This window comes from Myxocyprinus asiaticus, chromosome 29 (assembly GCF_019703515.2).
Source record: "Myxocyprinus asiaticus isolate MX2 ecotype Aquarium Trade chromosome 29, UBuf_Myxa_2, whole genome shotgun sequence".
NCBI classification, from domain to species: domain Eukaryota; kingdom Metazoa; phylum Chordata; class Actinopteri; order Cypriniformes; family Catostomidae; genus Myxocyprinus; species Myxocyprinus asiaticus.
The window spans coordinates 27,307,788-27,335,774 of record NC_059372.1 but is presented as its reverse complement, the minus strand read 5'-3'; the positions used below and the strand labels follow the sequence as shown (position 1 = coordinate 27,335,774).

Genomic DNA, 27,987 nt, shown 5'->3' with positions numbered 1-27,987 from the left:
CTTTTCCTTTCTGAGCATGCTACACAATTTCTTGTCCAAGCTCTTGTCACATCTAGATTGGACTACTGCAATGTTCTTCTGGCAGAACTTCCTGCATGTACAATTAAACCTCTGCAATTGATCCAGAACACAGTGGCACATTTGTTTTTCAACAAGCCTAAAACAGCACGTCACACTTCTGTTCATTGAACTTCACTGGCTGCTAATGGTTGCTTGCATCAACTTCAAGGCATTGATGCTCGCTTACAGAACAGCCACTGGTTCCACACACCCTTACAGTATCTACTCTCAAGACTTCAAGTCTATGTGCCCTGCAGAAGCCTACGATCAGCTGCTGAATGGCGCCTCGGCACAAAATCACTTTCTCAGACTTTCACTTCCACCGTTCCTTGCTGGTGGAATGACCTTCCAAACTCAACATGAGCAGCTGATTCTCAAACTACTTTTAAGAAACATCCAAAGACACATCTCTTTAGTCAGCACTTGAACCAATTTTACTAATGCACTAACTGTCTTCTTTCTCTATAAAAAAAAAAAAAAAATCTCACCCCATTCTTTCACCACTCTCACCTTCCTCCCTACTTACACTTCTCTGAGGAATTTGAAACTTTGTACTGCAGCACTTATCATATTATTGTCTTGTTAGGACGAATTACTTTTGCTGTATTCCTCATTTGTAATTCGCTGTGGATAAAAGCGTCTGCTAAATGAATAAATGTAAATGTAGTTAAAAATTAAGACAAAAGCATTTGGACACTTTCTGGTTGTCAACTGTTAGTGGAACATGCAGTTATTGTGATGAACTACACCTGTGGTTACTCTGCTAAAACACCTGTGTGAACTTGATGGGAACTGACTTCACACACCCATTAAAATCACATCACACCTGTAGCTTCAAAGTCAAAGTTCAAATTAGAGTTAGAAAAGCTTAGAAAAGTGAAGTTAGTTCTGAGAAAAGTTCTAGCATCTTTTGTTTGCAGATCCCACTTGGTCTGTGATTAGTGATGGGGAGCTGACTCCAAAAGAGTCGATTCCTCGACTCTGATACAGGAATCGATTCTTTTGTTCGACTCTGTAACTTTATGAACAGGACATTGTGATTGGCTCAAAATAACGAATTGCCATTCTTAAGAACCAATCACATCCTCTACAAACACCTGTTGGTTGGTGGGACACCACCTCATTCATCATGTGTGTTTGAGTGAGAGATAATGTCAATGCGTGCAAAAGAGAGAGAGGGTCTGATTTTAAAACTTTCGGAAGTTTGTGTAGTATTACATCAATGCAAGGGACAGTGGTTGGAGAAGTGGATTCTCCCAATTTGTCTAGTTTCTATATGACAATTAAATTATTTCCAACCCAGCCTGTTTCTTGTTATTTTCCCTCTTAAAAGTGCATATGAGCAGCAACAAGGGAATGACACTGTTACCAGTCATTTTAAGGTAAAGTTATGCAATGTCTAATGTGATTAAAGACTGCAATCTTCACAGGGTCATCGCCAGAACATATGGAATAGGAAACACTATTAACTTACAGGCAAGCTAGTGATATTTTATCAAAGCAATAACCACACCAATATATCTTAATTAAACCCACTGCTATTTAATCCATTGTGGTCAAGACTGTTGAGTTTAAAAAGCTGCCGTTTTAAAATTTTCACCATACGTTCCATAAAAAAAGAGATTTCACGCAACATACTGTATGTTCCATTTAAAAACAATGGTCCAAATTAATTATTATTTATTTTGTTTTATTATGTCTCCATAATATGCCTATTAATAATTACTGAAGTGAACTGAGCAAGAAAATATGTGCAATTTGTTTTTCCATCAGCATGGAAGCCATCTAAACTAAAGTAAGTAAGCTTCTCCCATCCCACTAACGTTAGTGTTTGGATTTGGTAGGAGAAACTGACCAACAGTTACAGAAAAACTTTATCACGGAGTGGCAACTGGATGCAATTAGCAGTGAAAATTAAACTATGATTTTTATAATTTTATGCCTGACAAGCAATTTTTGGGGGGGGGGGGGGGGGAGGCACTGCCCACTATTGGCCATCCCTGGTGACGGCCCTGAATTTTGAAACTATCCTGATAAATGGAGTCGAAGAGCCAACGGCTGGAATTGGGAATCAGGAGTCGACTCAAAAAAACTCAAAATCGAACACCCCTATCTGTGATATTTTGTTAACGATGCAATAAAATTCATATATTTTTAAGTGTGACTTAAGTGTTCAAAAGGGCCAGTGTATTTAAAGCTGAAGTATGTAATTTCAGAGACACTAGTGCCACCAAACGGAATTGCAAATATAAACTATGTTTTCAAAACAGCTTTCTGAATATGCCCCTCGTCTGTAGTTGTTTAAATAGTTATATAGTCCTGCCCCCAACTCACACCATTGGTTATGGGTGGGTCTAAACGGGATCCTTAAAACAAAGTGCCACAAAGAAACAGTATTTACAGTTTTCGAGAAAATTTACCTGTTAATTGCTTACCTATAGTTGTCTCTGCATATTAAGCAGGGATAGAAGAAAGTATTTTAACACTAGTAAAGTTGCATACTTCATCTTTAAGACCCACCATTGAAATTACCACAACTTAAGGTCCGGCAGGACATTTTATTTCCATGCAGGGAGCCAGAAAATTTTCAATGGTTCACAAACTCTCTCACAACTTGGCAAGTCAGAATAATGTACACCTGCTATTGCTGAATTCTTTGTACACTGCATCCATGCTTACTGTGCTCAGGAGGAGGTGAATACATTGACAGTGTGCCTCTGTTAATTTACTCAAACACAGGAGATGGATTAAAAATATGCATTTAATATAACCAGTGGACTGACTAAGCAATTTCACAAGGCCACACATTTATAGTGGTCACTTGGGGGTGAATGTTGTTATACTGGAGAACTGCTCCCTGTTATCAAGCAGTGAAATTGAGAGATAAAGAGAAACAAATATATTTGCACCCTCCAGTGCTGTACATACAGTGTACACAACAACATATAAATCTTTCCCTGCCTGTCACATGTTGAGACTGAAAACATTGAAGCTGAGCTGTCAGAGAGAGGAGGTTTAGCTCTCAACCATAGCAACAGAGCCTGTGTGTGTGTGTGTGTGTGTGTGTGTGTGTGTAGTGTGTGTGAGAGAGAGAGAGAGAGAGAGAGAGAGAGAGAGAGAGAGAGAGAGAGAGAGAGAGAGAGAAATTTAGTAGCTATGCACAAGTGATTAAGATATCCCAGTGGTTCCCAAACTGTGTGCACCCTTAGAGATGCTCAGAGGGTCCTTTTGGTAATGCACAAGATTATATTTGTATATAACAGATCACAAATGTACCTATTTGACATAAGTTGTAGTCATACAAGTTTGTGATTTATTGACAAATAAAATTGTAAGCATTAAAAGTAGGGCTGTCAATCAATGGAAAATTTAATTGAGTAAATTACATGGTATGTTGATTAATTATTCAAATGAATCACACATAATTGCATTTCGGTCCAACAGTCTGCAGGAATCCATTTTTAAATTACGTTTGCCCAAAGTAGACTGGTGGGCATTCACACAGGACATGTTCTTACATTCCGTTTGCGCTGCTTTATAGGAGAATAGTCACCCAAAAAGGAAAATTCTGTTCTAATTTATTCAACCTCATTTTCTAATGCGGAACACATAAGGAAACATTTTAAGAAATATTCTGGACCGTCTTTTCAATACAATGGTAGTTCATACGGACTTGCCTTAGAGCCTATAAAAACACCCAAAAGTATCATAAAAGTAGTCTATACATCTTGTGTTTTATTCCAAAGTCTTCCGAAGGCATACAATAGGTGTGGGGATAAACAATCTGAAATGTAGCTCACTTTTTAGTAAAAATCTTGACCGCCATTGGAAGTTCATGAGAGTAGGGCATATTTTAAGCTCTGAACAATGCAAGTTTTCACATGAACATGCTAGCCACTGTGAACGAGCTTCTCTTATAGTGCATATGATACTTTTGGGTGTTTTTTAAGTTTTAAAGTAATTCATTATCAACTGCCATTGTATTGAAATGACGAATCAGGATATTCATTAAAAATTATCTTTTTGTGTTTCACATAAGAAAGAAAATCATACTAGTTTGGAACGACATGAGGGTAAGTGAATTAGACAGAATTTTAATTTTTGGGTGAGATTTTCCTTAAATTGTTTATCTTGAATTGTTTCTTAATTTACATCAGACAGACATCTTTCCATCAGATCTCACTGTCTTTGCTGGAGGAATGCTAATGGAATTTTTATCATAAATTGGAACCAATCCTAAGTGGGATCAACCAAGTATCCTCTAAGAACCCAATTAGATTCCACTGGATAAACTGATTTTTTTTTTAGTGTGTGTGTTTAATTTCAGTGTATTCAGTAGGACCAGGAGGATTCTTGTTTGATCACATTTGGATTGGTTCCAAATCATGGTTAGAATTTTCCTTTAGGATTTTCTCACAAGAACAGTTATATTTATTACTCCAACAATGAAAAATGGCTTTGAGCTGACATTCCAACATTCACATTTGTTTTGTATATTGTTTTGTCAATAAGGCTTTGTTTAAATTGATTTAGGAAGAAGGCGAGAGAGATTGTTGTGAGAGAGTGTTCAATATGCTCACCCTGCTCATAATCGAATTCCTCCACAGTGGAGACGAAGTGAGGTCTGGAGTAGAAGTTGTGGGGTCCGGGTTGCTGGAGACCTCCCAGGCTGAAGAACGCCCTGTCGGTGGCAGCACAGCAGGAGAAGGCTCTGCGGCTGGGGATACACGGGTACCGTGTCCAGCTCTTCATCTCCAGGTCAAAGGCCTCAAATGCAGTCACTGGCAGCTTGCCCTGACGCCCACCTGTTGGACACGGGGAAAGTGAGAATAGGATTAGAGGAGTGTTTGGAAAGATTGAGCTGGAGGGACAGGAGAGTGAGTGAGTGTGGCTGGTGTCTCTCTGATAGGACTCAGTCAGTGTGTCACGTCTGTCCCTGCTGGGAGTCAGTGTGTATGCGATTACCACATGTCACGGCTCACTGACAACACTTTGATCTCCTCAGACAAGCTGACAGCCAATTCCATTATTGGGTCTCTGACACACACACACACACACACACACACACGTACGCACCCACGCATACACACATACGCGCGCACACACACACACACACACACACACGCACAAAACGTAGTCACACACAAGTCTGCATATAACAGCACATAAACATACAAAGTGATGCACATACAAATGCACAAAGACACACATTTACATTTATTAATTTAACAGATGCTGTTATCCAAAGGTATCCACACTGTGAAAGATTTTGCCAGACTGTACGATACACATCGTAGCCAAGACTTTGGTCCCAATCATCCCGACTGGGTTTTATCTCAACTGGACTTCACAGGATTAGTCACATTGTGCGACTGTGATACAAAATTTCGGGCACTGCCAGAACTTCGTTGGAGGCTAAGATTCATCGCAAAGGCAATTATTTAGCCACTGGTGAACATTTCACACTAAGCTATCAAAGACTACCAATTTTTCCCTATGAAAAGATAATTTTTTCGATTCCTGAAATTTGTCTCAGACTGCAAAATCTTGGCCAATATTAAACAGTGTCAGAGTAGATGCATATCTGATTTGACTTAAATGAAAATAAGCCTGTGAGGGACAGACGTACAGTTAGTTCAAAATGTAGTATTGTTCTATATGGATAGTGATCATTCAGCCGATAAAACATTGAAAACAAGTTTTACCACAAATTAGACAAAGAAACCCAAGAAGAAAAATGTATGAAAACTAGTCATAACTCAAGCCTCGTTCACACCGCCAGCGACACACAGCAACAAAGCGACAAAATGTCATCTTATCTGTGATTAGATTTTCTAAAGCTATGGCCAGTTGTGCAGTCCACCAATAAAGTTAGAGCGACAGCAGTAGGAACGCCCACTAGTAACTTAACAGTACAGGGACTAACAACAACAGGGACAATGTTGCTGGTTGTGTGAACAGGTCTTTACACTGTAAAAAAATGTCAAAAACTAAATTAGGTTGACATTTTTGGGTCTGGTTGAGTAGAAAAATGTCCTCAAGGTAACATTAGCACATTTTTAACTTTACTCTGCATGACATATTGAACGAAATCTACTTTCTATTCCTCGCAGCCTCGTTTTGGTTCATGTCAAATTAAACATATCTGTCTAGCCTGACTGAGGTACATACTGTACAAAAAATGAAACTGTACAAAAACCTAAATCTCTCTGAAAAACAATTGAAGAAGTGTATGACTCATAGGTTTGTTGTACAGAGCGTATGTATATGAGAGTTAAAATGCTGTCACATTTCCAGGCACGTCTTTATTTTTTTGTTTCCTTCACTCACACTTTCTTCTCTTTTCCATGCTTTCACAATGTGATGGATCTACTCCCAGCACCGGCATTACTAAGAGCCCTCTGGGAAAAAGAACAGAGTCAGAGAAAAACACACACAAAAGAAAACAAAGGAAGAGAACCTGTCTGAGGAATAATGTGAAAGAGAGGACAGAATATGTAAATGCAATGACGAGAGAGTGTCAGAGTAACAGAGGAAAAAGTGTTGTGAAATGGGCAGCATACAAAAAAACAAAAAGTGCCAGTAAGGTTACAGCAGTCCATTTAAAGTGAGTTTGTTCTCCTGACCTTTTCTGCACTTTCCCTAATTAACTTATTTTAATTCTTTTAGACTTTTTGCTTTCAATCATTAATGCCTCCACAGTCAAAATTGTGAAAAATTAGCTGAGGAGAACAGGGAAAATAAATAAGCGAATTGAAGAGAGATATGTGCAAGGGGTTGATATTGAGCTGAGTGATGGACCTGCTGAAAAACAACATCACAGCTTAAACCAGCTAAAGACCAGCAAGGCTAGGAGACCAGCTGAAGAACAGCTTGGCCAGGCTAAGGGCATTTTCACACCTGGCTTGTTTGGAACATTTGTTTCGGAACCTAGTGTGTTTTCTCACATAGTTCGGTTCGTTTAGGCATATACTGTATGTACACAACAATCACACTTGGACCTGCACCAAAACAATCGGTCCGAGACCACCTAGGCGAGGTAGTCTTGGTCCGATTGAAAACAAACTCTGGAGCAGTTTGTTTGTAGTGTGAATGCAATCCCACCCAACGGAACAACGATCCAAACAATATCCCTATAAAAACCATGAGCATACCTGAGGGATCTGCAGAAAAGAAATCTGCAGGTCAGCAAGTCACTGTAATATGTAATATGTGTGCTTGTATGTGCATGCGAGTGAGAGAGAGAGCTCTTTGACTGGGAGAATGGGCACTTTTCATTGAATGAAATTATTAACTAATGACGGATAAACATAATGATGTAAATGATGTACATTTGCAACTCATATCCATCAAAGTGATGGATAATATTTATTTGCAGCTATACCAGCTGAAGACCAGCATGGCCAGGTTAGGAGACCAACTACACCAGCTCAAGACCTGCTTGGCCAGGCGAGAAGACTAGCTAGACCAGCTGCAGACAAAGCATGGCCAGGCTAGGAGACCAACTACAGTAGATCAGCATGGCTAGGCTGGGAGACCAGGTAGACTATCCTAAGCCAGTTAAAGGTGCTATATGTAAGATTGACAACAAGCATTTGAAATGGGTACTGCAGTCCAAAATTCAAAATATTGGAAAGTTGTCTGCCCCACCCCAGACTCGAAGCTCATGCAGGTTGCCAGAATTAGCCAACTCTGCATCCGTTTTAAAGGATTTCTGGGCTTTAAGCTGTCTCCATCTTCCAAAGCATCTCCAATATTTATCCTTGTTTTGCTACACCTCTTGTCATGGTGGTTTTTAGATGGATGGTGAGGCTTTTTAGGTCGGGTGGAATCTGTTATCTCTGATCCAGTTCGTTTGCTGGCTTTCATGGCTGCAGCACAGATCAAATCTGGCAACCCGGCGGTGTCGAAATACTATTGGTGAGTGGGCAGTGGGTGGGATCACACAGGCCAAAACATAAACATAAATTCCGGCCTGGAATGGAAACTTCAAAGTAGAGTATACTGGCTGTAGCATTGTTATCGGAGAAGCCAGTATTTCAACTTAGCATGTTTCCTAATTCTCTAATGACATATTATGGTAATTTTATGATTTAGTACAGTAAAAATATTACATATAGCACCTTTAAGACCAGCAAAACATCAGAGGGGCTGACTTTTAGCTGATTTTTTTTTTTTCCAGCAGGGAGTACACACTCACACACTAAAGAGTGGCTGGTATTGGTCCAAACCCGACCACAGACAGATTTGAAGACAGACATCCGCTGTGTAGCCAGCCATGAATACACACTTGTGTGTGAAACATACACACATAAATGCAAACTATCCAAAATAATTATATTTACTCCCAGTGAATCAGGAAATAAAAAAAACAAAAACAAAGAGTGCTTGAATGTTACAGCATAGGTTTAAAAATATGGCAATGTGTGTTAGTATAGAAGTTTTTTTTTTATTTTCTTTTTTTAAATACTTATCCCAGTTGAATGTACAGAGACAACTACAAGTAAAATATTCATAGGTCGTTTTCCCTGAGGAATGTAAACAATGTGGCCAATCTGTGCCACTTTCAAAAACATTGCTGTTTATATGAGCCAAGGAGGTCTATAATACCTGGTGTGATCTATCTGTTAGGTTAGCATGACCCCCTGGAGGTATGCAAATCTTTGCTCATGACTCAGATAACATTTTGAACCAATTTGACTAATCACACACAAAATATACACTTTATTTTGTCCATGTTTATAAATGTTTGAAAGAATGTGAGAAGCTAATCTGTCCTTTTTAGTTGATTTCTATCTCTGATTAGCATGCCACATGGAATCTGCTCACGCAAAACTTCACAGATTTCTGATAAACTGTAACACCTGTCATTCAGTATGTCAAACTTCAGCAGCTTTTTGTGTAATTGAGCTACACTCTTTATCTCTCTGTTCAAGTTTTACATGACAAATGCTGCATTCCATTCAACTCAAAAAGTCGGAATTTCCAGCTTCCTACTAGGAAAAGTGCAATAGGATGCCACTTGAAAACTTGGAAACTTGTGTGGAAATCTTCAACTCCAATTTCACCAATATGCAGGTGCGTGATGTCACACAAACATGTCCGCACCCAGGAAGATGTACAAAGTTAGTGATAAACGTTAACTTTTATGAAATAATATCGATCAATGAGCCAATTTTCTACATTGCATGATATTAAAGCTTGTTTAACAAATGTTTGCAGGGACACAAAACTTGTGTACAAAACTTGGTAAGTTATACTCTCTTTTGATAATCGTTCACCTGTAGCACAAATAGCTAGCATTGCAGCACTGTTTATCAATTGGGTTGCTAGGAGATGTCTCTGGTGACACCTGCTAAGCTAAGTTAACAAGAGCATTGCAGTTTTGTTTCCTAACATGTCATCCTCTGAGCATCTGACAATGGAATGCCTTTATTGTCAGAGATCAGATATATCAAGAAGGAATATCCCACATCCGATTTTTAATGGAATGCAGCAAAAGTACAAACGAACATTTGATAGATAGTGCCTGTAATACATGTTGCATGTCACCTCTGTCTTTCCGAGCATGCATGTACAAAACATCACGTCCAGTTGTGATCCATTTCCTATGTACCTATGCTGGATGAAGCTGAGCCGCAGGTCTATCTATCTAGGTCTGTTAGTCCGACTTCTAAAAATTTGACGAAAATTTCAGAGTTGTTTCAGTTGGACTAAAGCATTTGCATGACATTTTAAAAATGCACTGTTGTAGTCTGACTGAAATCGAGCTTTTAAAGTGTATACAATTTTTTACTGATTGACAATGTTCTGTACATCCTCCCACCCCTTCAATGTTTAATTAAATATTTTTGCTAATTTGCTAATGTTTAGAGCTACACTGGCAGCCAAAAGTTTGGAATAATGTAAAGGTTTTGCTCTTATGGAAAGAAATTGATACTTTTATTCACCGAAGTGCCATTCAACTGATCTCAAAGTATAGTCAGGACATTAATAACGTGAAAAATTACTATTACAATTTGAAAAAAATGTTCAGAACTTCTTAAACTACTTCAAATAATTCTCATCAAAAGTCCAATACGTGCAGCAATGACAGCTTTGCAGATCCTAGGCATTCTAGCTGTCAGTTTGTCCAGATACTCAGGTGACATTTCACCCCATGCTTCCTGTAACACTTACCATAGACAGGCATTCAGGAGGGCAGTCTTTAAAGAGAGTGCCTTAAGCTCAGCTGACTGCAGGGGCTCAAAGGGGGCTCTCTGTAGACCCTGTAGAACTACAGAGAGGTCCCATGAGGGAATGAGGTGCGGTCTGAAGGGATTCAACCTCCTGGCACCACTCAGGAACCTGATGATCAGGTCGTGCTTCCCTAAGGACTTACCGTCCACTGTGTCGTGGTGTGCCACTATAGTGGCTACATACACCTTCAAGGTGGAGGGGGACAGCCGCCCTTCCAACCTGTCCTGCAGGAAGGAAAGCACCGATCCGACTGCGCATCTCTGGGGGTCTTCGCGTCAGGAAGAACACCACTTAGCGAACAGATGCCACTTCAAGGCATACAGGCGCCTCATAGAGGGGGCCCTAGCCTGAGTGATCGTGTCTACCACCGTGGGTGGTAGGCCACTCAAGTCTTCCACGTCCTGTCCAGGGGCCAGACATGGAGATTCCAGAGGTCTGGTCGCGGGTGCCAGATGGTGCCCCGTCCCTGAGAAAGAAGGTCCTTCCTCAGGGGAATTCGCCGGGGGGGGGGGCTGTTGTGAGGAGCGTGAGGTCCGAGAACCATGTCTGGGTGGGCCAGTAGGGTGCTACCAGGACGACATGCTCCTTGTCCTCCCTGACCTGTGCAAGTAGACTCACTAAAGGAAATGCATATTTGTGTAGTCCAGGGGGCAAGCTGTGTGCCAGGGCATCTATACCGAGAGGTGCCTCGGTCAGGGCGTACCAGAGTGGGCAGTGGGAGGATTCTTGGGAAGTGAACAGGTCTACCTGTGCCTGCCCGAATCGACTCCAAGTCATCTGGACCACCAAAGGGTGGAGTCTCCACTCTCCCCTGAGGGTAACCTGTCGTGACAGCGCATCCACTGCAGTGTTGAGGTCGCCCGGGATGAGAGTGGCTCGCAGCAACTTGAGGTGCTGCTGACTCCAGAGGAGGAGACGGCGGGCAAGTTGTGACATACAACGGGAGCATAAACTGCCTTGACGGTTGATGTATGCCACCGTTTCCGTGTTGTCTGTCCGAACTAACACATGCTTGCCCTGGATCAATGGCCGAAACCTCCACAGGGCGAGCAGAATTGTCAACAACTCGAGGCAGTTGATGTGCCAACATGGCCGCGGGCCTGTCTAGGAGCCGGCAGCTGTGTGCCTGTTGCATACAGTGCCCCAGCCTGTTTTGGAGGTGTCTGTTGTAACCACGATGTGCCTGGAGACCTGCTCTAGGGGAACGCCTGCCCGTAGAAATGTGAGGTCGGTCCAAGGGCTGAAGAGGTGGTGACAGACCGGCGTGATGGCCACGCGATGTGTCCCGTGGCGCCATGCCCATCTCAGGACTCAAGTCTAGAGCCAGTGCTGAAGCGGTCTCATATGCATCAACCTGAGTGGAGTGGCCACCGCTGAGGATGCCATATGTCCCAGGAGCCTCTAAAACAGTTTCAGTGGAACCACTGTCTTCTGTCTGAATGCCTTCAAACAGGTCAGCACCCACTGTGCGAGCTCGTTCGTGAGGCGCGCCATCATCGAGACTGAGTCAATCTCCAAGCCGAGAAAAGAGATGCTCTGAACTGGGAGGAGCTTGCTCTTTCCCCAGTTGACCCGAAGCCCTAGTCGGCTGAGGTGCGGGAGCACCAGGTCACAGTGTGCACACAACACATCCCGAGAGTGAGCTAGGATTAGCCAATTGTCGAGATAGTTGAGGATGCGAATGCCCACTTCCCTTAACGGGGTAAGGGCTGCCTCGGCTACCTTCGTGAAGATGCGAGGGGACAAGGACAGGCCGAAAGGGAGGACGCCCGACCTTCAAATGCAAACCGCAGGAAGGGTCTGTGTCGAGGTAGAATCGAGACATGGAAGTACGTGTCCTTCATGTCTACCAGCGTGAACCAATCTTGATGCTGGACGCTCGCTAGAATGCATTTTTGGTAGCAGTGTTTTTACCCTTCACCAAGGTGAAGTGGACATTGCTGAACCTGGGCGGATGCCTGGCGAATTGAATTGTGTAGCCAAGTCAGACGGTCTGGACCAGCCACCGCGACGGGTTGGAAAGTGCAAGCCACGTGTCCAAGCTCCAGGCGAGGGGGACCAAGGGGAAAATCTCGTCAGATATACCGCCGGGTGAGGCCTCACGGCGGGGCGGAGCCTGAGGTGCCACGCCATGTCGTGGCCGTGCTGAGTGCAGGGACATCGAAGCACTTACCTGGCTCCTTGTGACCACCCCTAGAACAGCCTGGGATGGGGGAGGAAGAGGCCTGTCCTCGTGACCTGTGGAGACCGTCACATCGGGGGCGGATTTGCGCCACAGCTTGGTGCGCAGGGGCGGGGAGACCGCTGCTGGAGTGCCAATCCTGCCAAAATGGAATGGCGGATGGTGGTCGTGATGACGGCCGTTCGCACCGGGTATGTGACCCAGGAAACAAGGAAACCGCTCTTTTGCTGAACTCTTGGGTACCGCAACCACTTGGGCATGCGGTGAAATTAAATGAAAAGGTAACAAAAGATTCTCCTCCCGGCCCTCCACCGCGGGATGGAGTGGTCTGCTTACCAGTTCCAGAGCAGCGGGTTTCATTGTCCCTGGGTCGCCCGTCTCAGGGGTGCTTCGAAGCCTTTCGCGGGTTCTTGGCAGCTGGCCGTGTGACGGGTGGCGTCTGCTTCCTGCGGTGGGCTCCACGCCGGGGCCGGGCTGCGGGGGCAGGCTGCGGCAGAGCCGGTACAGTCACTGCAGGGGGACGCCCGTGGCGATGAGCAGACGGGGTGCAAGATCTTGAGCCGTGCCGGGGCAGGATGTGCCGGAGAGCCTCCGTCTGCTGCTTCACCGCCGAGAACTGCTTGGCAAAGTCCTCGACGGTGTCGCCGAACAAGCCAACCTGGGAAATGGGGGCGCCAAGGAACCGTGCCTTGTCGGCCTCTCCCATCTCGACCAGGCTGAGCCAAATGTGGCGTTCCTGGACCACCATGGTGGACATCGCCCACCCGAGAGACCGCGCCATGACCTTCATCACCCGGAGGGCGAGGTCGGTCGCCGAGCGCAGCTCCTGCATCAATCCCGGGGCAGAACTACCCTCGTGCAGTTCCTTTAGTGCCTTGGCCTGGTGGACTTGCCATGGCGTGCAGGGTGGAGGCGGCTTGCCCAGCGGCACCGTAGGCATTGGCCGTCAGGGACAACGTAAACCTACAGGCCTTGGACAGGAGCTTTGGGCACCCGCGCCAGGTGGCGGAGCTCTGCGGGCATAGGTGCACCGCGAGCACCTTATCCACCGGGGGGATCACCGAATAGCCCTTGGCTGCCCCACCATCGAGGGTAGTGAGGGTGGGGGAGCTGAAAGTTCGGGACCGGGCAGTAAATGGTGCCTCCCATGACCTTGTCAGCTCCTCGTGCACTTCCGGGAAGAAAGGAACTGGGGCGGGGCGTGGCTGTGAGCGGCACAGGATTTTCCCATGCCCGGGAAAGCATGTCCATCATCTCCGCGTCAGCCTGTGACTGGGCGACCACACCCGAGGGGGGGAGCCCAGCTGAGGCTTCCATGTCCGACTGGACGAGCCCGCTCTCCGATGCTGCACTCGAGAGCTCATCACCTTCGGGGCTCCGAATAAGAGGTCGAACTCGCCGTGAGATGAGCCAGCGGACTCATCCGGAAGCCCGATCGGGGCAGACGAGTGTGCTGGGGAATGGGAGGTCCGTGGGGGGATACCCGGCAGAGGTGGTCCCATTGGGGTCCCCAAATCGCCCCCAGTGCTAGCCACGCTGGCCTCATACCCGTGGGTAGAAGGACCAGGGCGGGGAGCCGCTGGGGTGGCTTGCTTTCTTACAAAGGCAAGCTGCAATGCATCGTTGCCATGGACATGTTCTCGCAATGAGTACATGACCCATCCACGAATGCTGTCTCCGTGTGGGCAGCGCCCAGACACGAAAGACAGCGATCGTGACCATCAGAAGGCGAGAGATAATGACCGCAACCAGGAATAACGCACAAACAGAAAGGCATCTTTAAAAAGTCGCGTCTTTAAAAAGATGTTCCGCGTGTGCCGCTCTTTTAGAGAAATGTACTCTTTTTTAGAATATACTCTTTTATTTCTGCCGAAGTGCCCAGGGGCGTTCTCTGCATTGCACCAGTGCAGAGGGGGGTGAAGCTGCTGAAATGCGCCGTCAAATCCAGCAGAGGTGAATGAACAGCTGTGGGAATTCAGCTCAGTGAGCATCGACCGTTCGGCTCCAAAGAGAAAATCTGAATGAGTGGTTGCATACCAGCTCCTTTTATACCCATATGTTAGTGGGAGTGGTATGCACACACTCGCCAATTTTCATTGGCCTTTTTTCAAAGACCAGATGTGTTTCGGGCTCCCAAGAGTGACCCCTAGTGTCACTACATCGACACAACGTCGAGTGAGTGACAGATAGGGAACTTTAGTTTTTCTGCAATTTCAAGCATTGCATAGCCTTTATTCCTCAAAACAATGATTTACTGACGAGTTTCTGGCATGTCAATATCGGCATAAGGTCAATATTAGGTCAAAAATGGCAAAAAAAGAAACAGCATAGAGCATACTGTCTATGGCATACTGTGGCAACTCAAACACAAAGACAATGTTAAGCTTCATTTAACAAACCAAATAGCTTTCAACTGTGTTAAATGTAATAGCATGATTACTCAAGAATAAGGTGTTGGAGTAATGGCTGCTGGAAATGGGGTCTGTCTAGATTTTATCAAAAATTACTTTTTTCAAATAGTGATGGTGCTGTTTTTTTACATCAGCAATGTTCTGACTATACTTTGTAATCAGTTGAATGCCACTTTGATGAATTATACTTATAACTTTTGGCCGCCAGTGTATAAGAAGTGTGTAATATTTACTGCTCCATTTTACAATGTTAATCCTACAAATTTCTGCAAATTTCCCCCCAAAATCAATATAGAAAATGCACTAACAAGACTGCAGATTCTGTCTGGGCTTGCCGATAAGCAAACCGAATGCTATTCTAAACCTTTAAGTCACTTCTAGCGACAGGTGAATTTCATTCAACTTAATGAAAACAACACCAGCCAAATAAACTTTCTCACAGCTTTAAACTTTCTCAGAGAATGTTCATTTTCCTTCACATTTGAATTAGGTCACACTGCGCTCCTGCATGCACCAGAGGTAACAGTATTAGCACACGCAGTGGGGATCTTATTTTGGGGAGACAGCATGGTGCATCAGGGTGATTTGTGATTGAGTGTCTGTGCTCAGTGATAGACCTTGTGGGGCGCATCCCAAACTAAATCTAAAGTAAATGAGCACTCTGTGATCCGGGCTCATTCCTCATATGCAGCCTTAATGTGATTCTGGAGCGGTTCTATTTGTGGTCCAGCAAATAAATAAATAACAGAATTAAGTTTCTTAACTTCGATGTTTTCGCTGGGCAAAAGATCCCCGCTGGCAGTTTTGCAAATTTTTTTAATTCTCACTTTGTATCTAAAGTAAGACAAGCGATACAATGGTGAGTAGCCCTTTGAGCAAAAGTGAGGGAGAAAGATTAAGCGAAGCTCTGTATGAATTATTCTCTGTGTTGTCAAATCAGTAAGTCTAACCTTTGAGACAAAACTGTGTTACGGTGCAGGTGAAGAATCGTGAGAGTCCCGAGGGAAAATATTATCATCGTTGCTCCCTATTTTATTCAGTTCACCTCATTATCTCTAGCTTTCTAACAATTTAATATGCATGCAAAGTTTTCAAGGTGGTTTGGCCTCTTAGTTTGCATAGTTCATAGTATGCAGACAAAAACAACATATTCCATCGAGATTGCACAACTTTGTGCTTGAGAAAATAGAATTGAGTGTACAATAGTCTAGCGACAAATGTTCCCAGAAGTAAGATAAATCTGACAAAGCCTCCCTTTGGGAACATCAGAGGACATCCTCAATTGAGGTTTTATAAAAAATAAAAAAATAAAAACAGTAGAAGTCCATGGTATGTCCTCATTTAGATAGCTAAGTAAACACTTGTGTGTGTGTTTAGGTAGAGGAGTTTTAATTACTTCTAAAATAGTGAGAGGGCAGCTGATCTTTGTGTCTGACCTGAGCAGGATGTCTCACAGTGCAGAGAGGTTAAAAAGAGGACAAACCTGCCAAAATAAGACCCCACACAGACCACTCCACATGCTCATCAAACCCATGTGCACAAACACATTCACACACACAGACACAACAAATACCTCCTGGACACAACATTTAAAAAATGTAGATACATTCAGTTCACTCACAAGTCTCTTTTAGAGTCTCACACACACATACACACCGCACACACCTTACCTAACATTATAAGTGCATTTGAATGCACATTATTCACCGGTTATGCTTAATAAGCCGACAACGTTTGTGGTTATGTAAATGCAATAAATGTCATTCCTTTATCGGTGCAAGGTCATAAGTGGTGTAAGAATAAACCAGTCGACAAGGGTAGATTTGTGCCCATTACGCCGATTTCGCATGCCATGTAAACACCTTTATCGGTGTTCTCACCGGCATATCCAGTGTGCGCATGTTGAGCACATGACTCTTCATGGTTTGATGTCAAAAGCAGAGAATAATGTGATTATTTAAAATCTCCACGTAAACACAGTTTTCTTACTTTGTCAGATTTTATAACCCTTCTGTTATGTTTAAAAAATAATGACACCTGTGATGTTCGGGTCAAAAATGACCCGTATTGAGTTCAATAGATTTTCAGTAAATTTACAGCACTTATCTAGAAATTATGAACTTGAAAATGGGCATTGGCTTACCTACAGGTTTTCACACTTAATAAAGGCTTCTACAGTAGCATTTTAACTGGAAAGTGAGTTTGTGAGTTGTGGTACTACACATTTACAATAGGTATACAGTAAATCTTTAGCTTTACTGCAAAGATTTACAGTACTTAAAATAAGCTGATACTCAAATTACTTACAAATATAATTAGTCTGAAAGAAAAACAATCATGGTTTATATTTTGTAACATTACAACCATAGGAATATTGTAAAAAAGAACATACACTGATCAGCCACAACATTAAAACCGCTTGCCTAATATTGTGTAGGTCCTCCTCGTGCCACCAAAACAGCACTAACCCGCTTCGCATTCTGAGATGATATTCTTCTCACCACAATTGTACAGAGCTGTTATCTGAGTTACTGTAGACTTTGTCAGTTCTAACCAGTCTGGCCATTGTCTGTTGACCTCTCTCATCAACAAGGCGTTTCCATCCACAGAACTGCTGCTCATTGGATTTATTTTGTTTTTGGCACCGTTCTGAGTAAATTCTAGAGACTGTTGTGTGTGAAAATCCAGGAGATCAGCAGTTACAGAAATACTCAAACCAGCCCGTCTGGCACCAACAATCATCCATGCAATTATCTAATCAGCCAATCGTGTGCCAGCAGTGCAGTGCATAAAATCACGCAGATACAGGTCAGGAGCTTCAGTTAATGTTCATATTAACCATCGGAATGGGGAAAAATGTGATCTCAATGATTTGGACCGTGGCATGAAACAGTTTTGGCAGTATGTGCAGGTCTGTGTATAATATCTGCAAATATTAACCCTATAAAGCTGTGCGAGTCATACATAAACTATTTCTAAAAACTCTACATCATAAACATCATAAGTATTTTGCTGAAACTCTCTTGTATGCAATCTATTAGATGTCTACTGCCTCTGAGTGAAAGTTTCTGTACTTCTGGAAGTAAAAGACCTTGAAAAATGGTCGCCTAAAATGATTGCCTTCATATTTTTATTCACATGTCTTTTTTAGGTGAAATCTTTGCTGATTTTGATAAAGTAAAAGTACCAATAATGTATATTATCTCTTCACGAGAGAGAGAGAGAGAGAGAGAGAGAGAGAGAGAGAGAGAGAGAGAGAGAGAGAGAGAGAGAGAGAGAGAGAGAGCTCTTGTGACACTCTTGACTCAAGAGAAGTTTCACAGCTGCATTGAAAACCAGCTGTATTTACCCCCGGGTCAGATTTAAACCGAACATAATAGGTGTAGCAATAACTTTGACAATCCATAAATATAAACAAATATTATAAGAATATTCATTTTGTCAAAGTTAAGGATAACCCAAAAGCATTGTGACCAAACTTAAGATTAAGTCCAATTAAGTTTTCACTGTTTTTAACTCTTAAACAGGTAAAAAAAATGACCCAAACATAACAGAAGGGTTACATACGCTGATTTTTGGGAGTAATCAGTGTATTGGTGTGCATGTAAACTTTAATTTAGCTCATTTAGACTAACATTTAGCCACATACTGTATGGTCTCTGTCTCTTTCATTCTTTATCTCAACACACACACACACACACCCCCCTCAGCCCAAAACAGGCTACTGGTGGCAATAATTGTCAGTTGAGGCATGTGGCACTTTAAAGGACAGACAGACTGTGTGAGGGAGGACCTGCGGTGCAGGCTGCCATTTAATGTTCCTTTGTGATTTCTTACACTTAGGTAAGAACAGAACAGTTCAGCTGTTAAGCGCAAGGCCATGCAGCATATTGCAGAGCAGATTTCAGTTCCTCTTAATGACAAATAAGTCCACTCCAAAGTTCTTATCCACCTGAGCACGGCATGTGATTACCACATCTGCTGCTCCTGGAGAATACTGTGACAGTCTGACATGCAAACTAAGACACATTGTAACTATTGGCTAATCTAGTACACCGTCTGCTAAGTGCCGCAAGGGACAAGACCACTTTTCCATGTGTACACATATATCATAGCATTCCACTTCTATTGCTGGCACAGTTTTTGCTAAATTATATTAAGAATACCATTTCTTAAAGATAATATATGCTGTATTTGGGTGGATTGCATGAATAAATGTTCAGGTCATATTTCACCCCAAAAACGTAATAAATTATATTTAGCATGAAAACTAAGGATAATAATTTTTTAATAGATTTGTTTTTCATTACAACATTATTTTCATGCTGATAATATACATTTCCACCCAAAACTCTCATTACTACAATGTGAAAAAATATTTACATTACTGATTAGTCATATGGTACTACATCACCATGCAGTACCATATGTTACCATGATGTACACTAACAATTGTACTTCACAAAAGGACTTTACAATTTAAGTGTCATTATAAAGTTATAAAATGTATTTGTATTGTAATCATAAATTATTATCATTATTAGATTTTCTCGCAATACAGATAGATATAGATTACAATATGGATTAATACAATATAGATTTTCAGCACTGGGCAGTCCATGAAATTAATGTCAAAAAATATAATGTCTAGTTTTTTCTTTTGATTTTTGTGGTGAAATATGACCCAGATATTTATTGTTTTCATGAGATTTGTCCATTTAGTTATCTTAATTAATTGCATATGCAGTATTTTAATTTCACTTGGTGAGACGATGAACAGTGAATGTTTATCATTCCTTAACAAGATTGAGATTTATGAGACTTGACTGCTTGATGATCGATCAACCAATTTTTTCTTTACTCTGATTAGACAAAGAGAACAAATGCTCTTACCAAGAACATAGATCTTGTTGCCACGCAGGAAGGAAAATGCTCCGTAGCGGGGGGTGGGCATGGAGGTGAGGGGCAGCCATTGGTCCTTTGCTGGCTCATATATCCTCACTGTTGCCTGAGGGGTTGTGTCTGCACCCATCCCGCCCAATGCATACACCTTGCCATCTGAGAGGGACAGAGAGAGAGTGAGTCTTAAATTATTTTGAAAATCTCTTTCTACGGTTCAGCTTTCTCTTTTTAAACAAATTAATAACAAACAAATGAGGAAATGACATGAACGAAAGTTAGTCACTAGCAGTCAGATTTAGAAATGTTCTCTCAGTGTGCCGGAGTGGAGAATCTCTTATATGTTCTTTTTTCCTCAGCTCCAGCTATTTTAAAGTCTACTTAAATTCCACCACTAAACCATACTCTCACATTTGTTCTGTTCCCCTACGGGAACTGAACATTAAATATGTATTTGTTCCCATGACTGACCTTAACTTTGTGAACTTCACCACAAACTTTTCTATGATTTTTGTAAAATATATGGCATATGGTTTTTCTCATTTTCTGCTAAATTCCAAAAACCCATAACACATTCCTCAAAACTATAAGAACAAAGCACAAACTTTTAAGACAATATATCAATTCAAAATCTTGAACTTTATTCAGAGTTTGCCTTCAAATGGCTCATAAAGCCATTATTGATATAAATAATATCAATATAAATAATATTTATATCAGTATAAATACCTATTGAGGCTATTACACTGATTAAAAACAACATGACCTCTACAATATTTTTCAAAGGAATACACACATTTCGTAAAATCCTATACCAGATTCCTCACATTACATACAAAAATGTCATTACCAAGACTCAAAATGATTGAAAAACATCCTAGTTACTTGCGTAACCTCCGTTCCCTGATGGAGGGAACGAGATGTTGTGTCGATGTAGTGATACTAGAGGTCACTCTTGGGAGCCCAAAACACCTCTGGTCTTTGATAAAAGGCCAATAAAAATTGGTGAGTGGTATTTGCATGCGGGTATAAAAGGAGCTGGTATGCAACCACTCATTCAGGTTTTATGCTGAGGAGCCGAGACAAGGTCTGGCCATTTCAGCGTTGTGGCAGGATGGACACAACGTCTCGTTCCCTCCATCAGGGAACAGAGGTTACGCAAGTAACCAGGACGTTCCCTATCTGTCACTCACTCGACGTTGTGTCGATGTAGTGACACTAGGGGTCCCTATATGAAACGCCGCAACTGGCTGAACTGTGTGCCTCGTAGCCAGCGCACCAGGCCGACACGTAACCTCCCCCAACATAGTTATGAGTGTCGAACGGCCCTTTGGGGACAAGTCAACTACCCAAAAGATAGAGACAGGCTAACCCAGTCATGGCCTCTTTTCCCCTTCTTTTTTTCCACTCCCTAAAAAAAAGAAGGGGGATTATCCGACTGGGCCGCAAGGTCTAGTCGGGGGGTGTCCCTCCCATGGGGAGGACACCGTGGAGACCACACCTTGCCCAAAGAGAGGGGGGGATATTTAAGTGGAAAAAATACGTCACATGGTCTTGCCAACCATGTGGAGAGTCTCACGGTAGATCCTACCCAATGGGGGAGGAGTTACTACAAACATGGAGACTGTGGCAGAGGGGGCTCTGCCTAAGGAAGATGCAGTTTGCCAACAGGGAAACGAATTAGCGGAAAATATACATCGCATGGGGTTACCTTACAGGGAACCACCACATGCGGAGCACCTACCCCAGAACAGGGCTCTTAGTTAGCACGTGTACTGGGCCGGCAGTGAGTCTCTCTGAAAACTCGACTGCCACAGGGCTCGGAGGAAGTCAACCAGGGAACATAGTTTGTGAACACTACTGGGAATTAATGGCGCATGTCTTCAGCTCAGAGGAGGTGAAAGGAGCTATGTGCAAGCGATACACCCGGCCGGCTATCCCGGGCTTATCCGCTTGTATTACGTGCCACTACCTGGGACAAAACCGGTTTAAAAAGACGTTCCGTGTGCGCCGCTCTTTCAGAGAAATATACTCTTTTAGAGAAATATACTCTTTCAGAAAATATACTCTCTTTTTTCTGCTGAAGCGCCTAGGGGCGTTCTCTGCAGTGCACCAGTGCAGAGGAGGGAGAAGCCGCTGAAATGCGCCGTCACATCCAGCAGAGGTGAATGAACAGTGAGAATTCAGCTCAATGAGCATGACCGTTCGGCTCCAAAGAGAAAATCTGAATGAGTGGTTGCATACCAGCTCCTTTTATACCCGTATGTCCGGGGGAGTGGCATGCAAATACCACTAGCCAATTTTCATTGGCCTTTTATCAAAGACCAGATGTGTTTCTGGCTCCCAAGAGTAATCCCTAGTGTCACTACATCGACACAATGTCAAGTGAGTGACAGATAGGGAACTTTACACACAGTCCTCAAAACCAAACTATCCACTCAAAAATCACACTCAAAGGGAACATTCATTTTATACACACTGATCACAAGATTAGATTCATGTTTGTTGCAAAAGATACATATTTTTTAACAAATTAGATTTGTATTTATTTTTTAGTGGGAAAAAAATCTGATATTACAAAACTGAAAGTCACTTTATTTACATTTTGAAAAACAAATTTGCAATAACCACCAGCAAGTGTGCATAGGCCTCATTATTATATATGATATAAGAGTTATACAATCCCCCCTTCAAACTTTTATGAAAAGTTACACTCTTGATTTATGAATTTTTGGTCACTAGGACTACTATCTTTGTTACATAAATACTAAAAAATTTTATAATGCCTATTTACTTGGAAAAATATCTAAAATAGAATATATAAAAAGTTCTGCAGAAGCAATGTAACTGCCATCATTTAGTCACCCTCCTCATTCAAAACAACTATGACTTTTTCATTTGTGAAACACAAGAATGACGGATGAGAGGATCGCTATTGTGACTTTCAAGCTCCAAAAGCACATAAAAGCACCATAAAAGTTGTCCATATCTCTCGTGTGCTATATTTCAATTCCTCCTGAAGCCATGCGGTAGTTTTGTGTGAGAAACAGAAATTGAAGTGTTAATTCATGTTTTCACCCATACGCATCTGGCTCGTGCATAAATACGCCTTTGTTTACATAAGCACAGCGTAGCGAGCTAGAACTGACACTATATAATAAACGCCTTGGGCAGCCGTGCAGTGTCATGCATAAATATAAATAAGGCTTAAGGAGAAAAAGAAATTTTGCAGATTGGTTCTTGCGTGTATTCTCACAAAATTTTTTAATGTGTGAATGTGAATAAGATTTGAGAATGGGGCAGTTTCAGCTCCTCCCTATATGATGGATTTTGAATGCTTTCTTCACAAGCACATGGTGTAAAAAATGGGGAATTTGAAACTTATGTGAAACAGAAAAAAATCATTATAATTAATTATTAGGCTCCGTTTATGTTCACTTGACCACGATCAGAAGATTTTAGAGGGATATACGGAGCACTTCAACATGGTAACGAATGGATATTCAACACATAAGTAGGCTAAACAACTATAACATCATACTGCACAAAACTTTCAAAGTATGAAATAAGAAAGGCTCCGATTCAAAGCGGCAAAAATCATGAAAAATCTGAATGATGTGCTTCAATGTAACTGGTGTGCTTCAGGGCAATCCTTGCTGAGCATTCATAGCCCTTTTCCACCAAAATGGCGATGGTTCACGTGCCGAGCCTGTGCTCTGCTGGGGCAACCTGCCTTTCGTAAACCTGCCATGCTTTTGCACTGACTTCAGAACCGAACGGTGACGTAAATGGGTAATGTGACTACTTTACCTGCCCATAAACAAACAGTGACATAATGGGTTACGTGACTACTTTACCTGCCCATAAACAAAAACGGCATGTCACAACAGTGTTTGTGTACAACTTTTACTCTTGTTTTTGAGGACATATTTAAATATAAGGAGTAATGCAATCCAATGTTATTACATTGCTTTACAAGATTGTCAGAGACGACATCTATGCTAAAGACGACATATAATGTAATTACATTATTTTGTATGAACTTACAGCTGAACTTGCTAAATGCTATAAACTGTAACAGTGGAATTATTATTAACATTGATGTACCAGATGGTTATATTTGGAGTTTTGCCATAGCATATAATATTATTAATTGAATTAATTATTAATTTACTTAAAAGATAGCCGTGATCTTCCGTTAGTGAGTAACTGGTCAAAAATCCCATTACTGAACAAAACAATGCACAAAATAAGAGTACAGCAGTGTAAGGAAAGCTAACAAAGTTGGCAAATATAATAACTTACTGAGATCAGCAGCAGAGGACACCGGCAAGTCTGTGTTTATCTCGAGCGTGACAGGCTGAATTTAATGTCCCGGTTAGATAGCAGGCTGTATGTGTCCAAAACATTGTTGATCTGTCCACTGTCGCTTTTGTTTAGGTCCTTCTTATGGTCCCTGCACTCCCTTAAGTGTTTTTCAATTTATTTATGATTTGGTCAGTTGTCTGATTGTAGCCGGCGTGCATCATTTCGTGCTGGATCGTCTCATAGATGATTTTTTCCCCCTTTGCAAACTCTATAGTTATCTTGGATCTCCGTAAAGACAATATCGTAAGTAGAGTGCTCGTTTCATTCGCATTACCTGAATGCTTTTGATGTCTGATAATTTTTTTTTTTTTTAATTGTTTTTATACAGTGAAGAAGTACTCTTTGCTGCGGACAGTACCTACTGTTGTTGTTTGGGAAAAAATTGGTGACGAAACATTATCCCGCCCTCCGCCCCCTGACGTAATCTGATCCTGCGTGGAGACCAGCAAGCTTTTGGGGCTGGTGTCGAACCAGGTTTTTGGCCCCGGAACGGCCTTTTCTGTGGTGGACACGCGCAGAACAGTTCAAGAATTCGTACCGGCCCAGGAACCCGCACCCAAACCATGTCGGTGGAAAACGGCTATCAGAAGCTCAGAGCTGCAGGATAATATTGCGGGGACACATCTAGTTCATGACATCAAGCAGTAGGGCTGTCACAATTATGAAATTTGGCTGACAATTAATTGTCAAACGAATAATTGCTATTATGACTATAAATTGTTTGTTCTATGGCTCTCAAGATTATGATGATTACACCGTGTAACACATTTATTGATTTTTTTGGTTCCTGGGTAGTAAATGTTATTTCCTAATTACTTATGCCTCAAAAGTATAGAAAATGGCTATTATTCCCCACAAACTTTGCTTTTGTGACCATGACAGTGATATTTTGAAATTTACCTATTTTCCAGAACATTCCAGATAGATTCAGTGCTGAGTGAACTTGGAGTAACTGCTAGAACTTTATAGAGCTTTCCAGTAATATAAATAGTAGTATAAATACAAGGGCCTTAAGCCCACCAGTTCAGTTTAGTTCCAGCTACCTAAGTGGATACATGTCTGCATTTTTCTGAGATGGCATCAAGAGGCTGCAAGCATCCGGCAGACGCATTTTGCTATGTCTGCGGCCAATTTATCAAGACAAGAGCGAAAAAGTACTCAGTGGAAGCATCTGCTAAGATGTGTGAGGACTACAAGGCGTATTTCGGCATGCCTGTCGGGGATCAAGACAAACCCTGGGCACCTCTTTTCACCTGCGAGCACTGCAAAAAAACTCTAGAAGGTAAGATGGACAATTGTTGCTCGGAATTTTATGTTATAAAATTTGTTAATTTTTAAAATGGTAAAAGTTTTTAAATTTAAAATGTTTTACAATTTTCAATGTTATTGAAAAAATATATATCATATATGAAAAATGTTGCGAGAATATCTTACACATTAGTCATGGGTGAAATAAATGTATTTTTGTAGGATGGTACAGAGGGGAAAAGAGAGCCACGAAGTTCGCTATCCCAAGAATTTGGCGGGAACCCACTGACCACTCAAGCAACTGCTACTTCTGCATGGTAGACCCTTCCAAACATCGGACTGGCAAGAATGCACCTGCTATCACGTATCCGGACCGTCCTTCATCCATCGCCCACTGCCATGAGCATCCCGGAGAGAGAGCAGCCGTCTTTAGAAGAGAGCAGCAAGTCAGAGAGCGAGGAAGAGGTTGTAGATCCAGATGACAATTTCAGAGGTGGAGCTGAGGAGAGAAACCCATACTACCCCAACCAAAAAGACCTCAATGACTTAATTAGAGATCTTGGTCTCACCAAGTCCAATGCCAAGCTTTTGACGTCTAGGCTCAAGCAGTGGAACTTGTTGGATGAAAGTGTGCAAGTTGCAGATCAGAGGAAGTGTCACCAACCTTTTTCCAGCTTCTTCACCCGTCAAGACGGGCTCTGCTTCTGCCACAATGTGACCAGTCTGTTCGAGGCAATCGGAATCGCCTGTAACCAGAATGAGTGGCGCCTCTTCATTGACAACTCATCCAGGAGCTTCAAAGCCGTACTGCTCCATAATGGTAACAAGTACCTGTCTCTTCCCCTGGCTCACTCGGTGCACCTCAAAGAGGATTACAACAGCATCAAGACCTTGCTGGACGCCTTGAAGTATGATGAGTACATTTGGGGGCTGATTCGTGAAAGTGATTTACAGTATAATTGTAAATCTCGAAAAACGACTCACTTCTAAATCTATTGTAGTCATTTTTTTATTACTTTAGTATAAATACATGTTAATTTGGATTCATATGTTGTTTTTTTCTGACTTTATGTGAACGAAAAGACACAAATTCGGCCATTTTCTCATTGGAAATAGGTACATTTCAAAACATCACTGTCCTGGACACAAAAGCAAAGTTTTTGGGGAATAATAGCCATTTTCTATACATAAGCATTTAAGAAATAACACTTACTACCCAGGAACAAAAATTTTGTTACAGTGTTAATTGTCTGTTTTAGGGCTTTCACGATTATGGCGATTAATTGTCATACAGTTTGTCATGCTTTTGTCATAGGTATTTATAAGGCTTTAAAAAGTTATAAATGACATTAAAAATTATGTTTTAATAATATAAACATATTTAAAAATACTTAAAATATCTGTCTCTTTTTGGTCAACTTTTTGCATGTACACTGTTGTTGTTGAAACCCATGCAGACAACCTGAATAGATGTTATATTATATTATATTATATTATATTATATTATATTATATTATATTATATTATATTATAGTATAGTATAGTATAGTAAAACATTTCTATCCAAAATGATTCACTTTCACCCATTACTTACTCTCCGATTAACCCACGAGCTCTTATTTCACATGAAGACAGACCTTTGAGATTCTGTGTTTCTTTACTCTATCATCTCGGGTGTGATACAGGGCTCCTGTTAAATCATCGTTTATATTTCCACGGGAGTTTGGCGCAAACCTCTGCAGACGGCACACACATCAAAGCGCTTCAAGTCAGGTTCTGAAGCGGTTAATCTTCACGCACTCTTCATGGTGAGGCTCAGCCAGATGGTCGTATTTCAATTGAATGAGACACTCAAATGGGCCATTCATTCTCCTATCTGGACTGTAAAATGTGACTGGAATTTAAAGTGCAACAATATTTGCGGTCATTTCAAATATCTGCGGTTAGATCAAATAACCACAATCAGATGATTATTTTATAATCGCGACAGGCCTATCAGTTTAAACCTTTTTTTACTCTGCAACTATTTATTTAAGCAGTGTCAGACAGAATCAGAAAAAGACTTTAATCTCTCCACAACTGTTATTTACTGTTGAGCACAGCAAGTCACCAACACACAGAGACACTCTCTAAGAAGTTGTGTCTCTCAATTAATTTGAGAATTGTGTCTCCCATTAAAATCACCACCACTAAAAATATGAATGTTAGTAGTCGACCCCACTAACCGACTAGTCAAATGTTGAACAACAAGTTGATTATTCGATGTGCACCCTGGCACATCCCTAACTCATACACATTGTTACTTGATCAGGTCCAGCTATTTTTGTCTAAAACACTGCTGTTAGTTTAGATTAAGCTTAACAAATAACAACTTAAAGGTGCAATAAGCAACAATTTTCATGTAATATTTGCCTTTTTTTTGCCAATGTGTGAACGGCTTGTAACGCAACTTAAAAAATAAGCGCTTCCTGGACTTCCTAGGTTGCCTATTAAAGCCTGTAGACTGATTTTCATGCGAAGGGAGCGGGTTGCTTTTGCCGGGAAAATCCAAAGGATGTGACATTTATGTGCACTCCCGAG

At 41.8% G+C, this 27,987-nt stretch overlaps 1 protein-coding gene across 1 annotated transcript in view; it reads right to left on the bottom strand.

Annotated features, from left to right (window-relative positions):
- Positions 1-27,987, bottom strand: part of klhdc8b (kelch domain containing 8B) — a 271,701-nt gene that overhangs the window by 65,986 nt on the left and 177,728 nt on the right. The window contains exons 4-5 of the mRNA XM_051662973.1: positions 19,786-19,950; positions 4,641-4,865 (exon numbers count right to left, since the gene is read on the bottom strand). Coding sequence (XP_051518933.1) covers positions 4,641-4,865; positions 19,786-19,950 — 390 coding nt within the window. The remainder of the gene's footprint in view (positions 1-4,640; positions 4,866-19,785; positions 19,951-27,987) is intronic.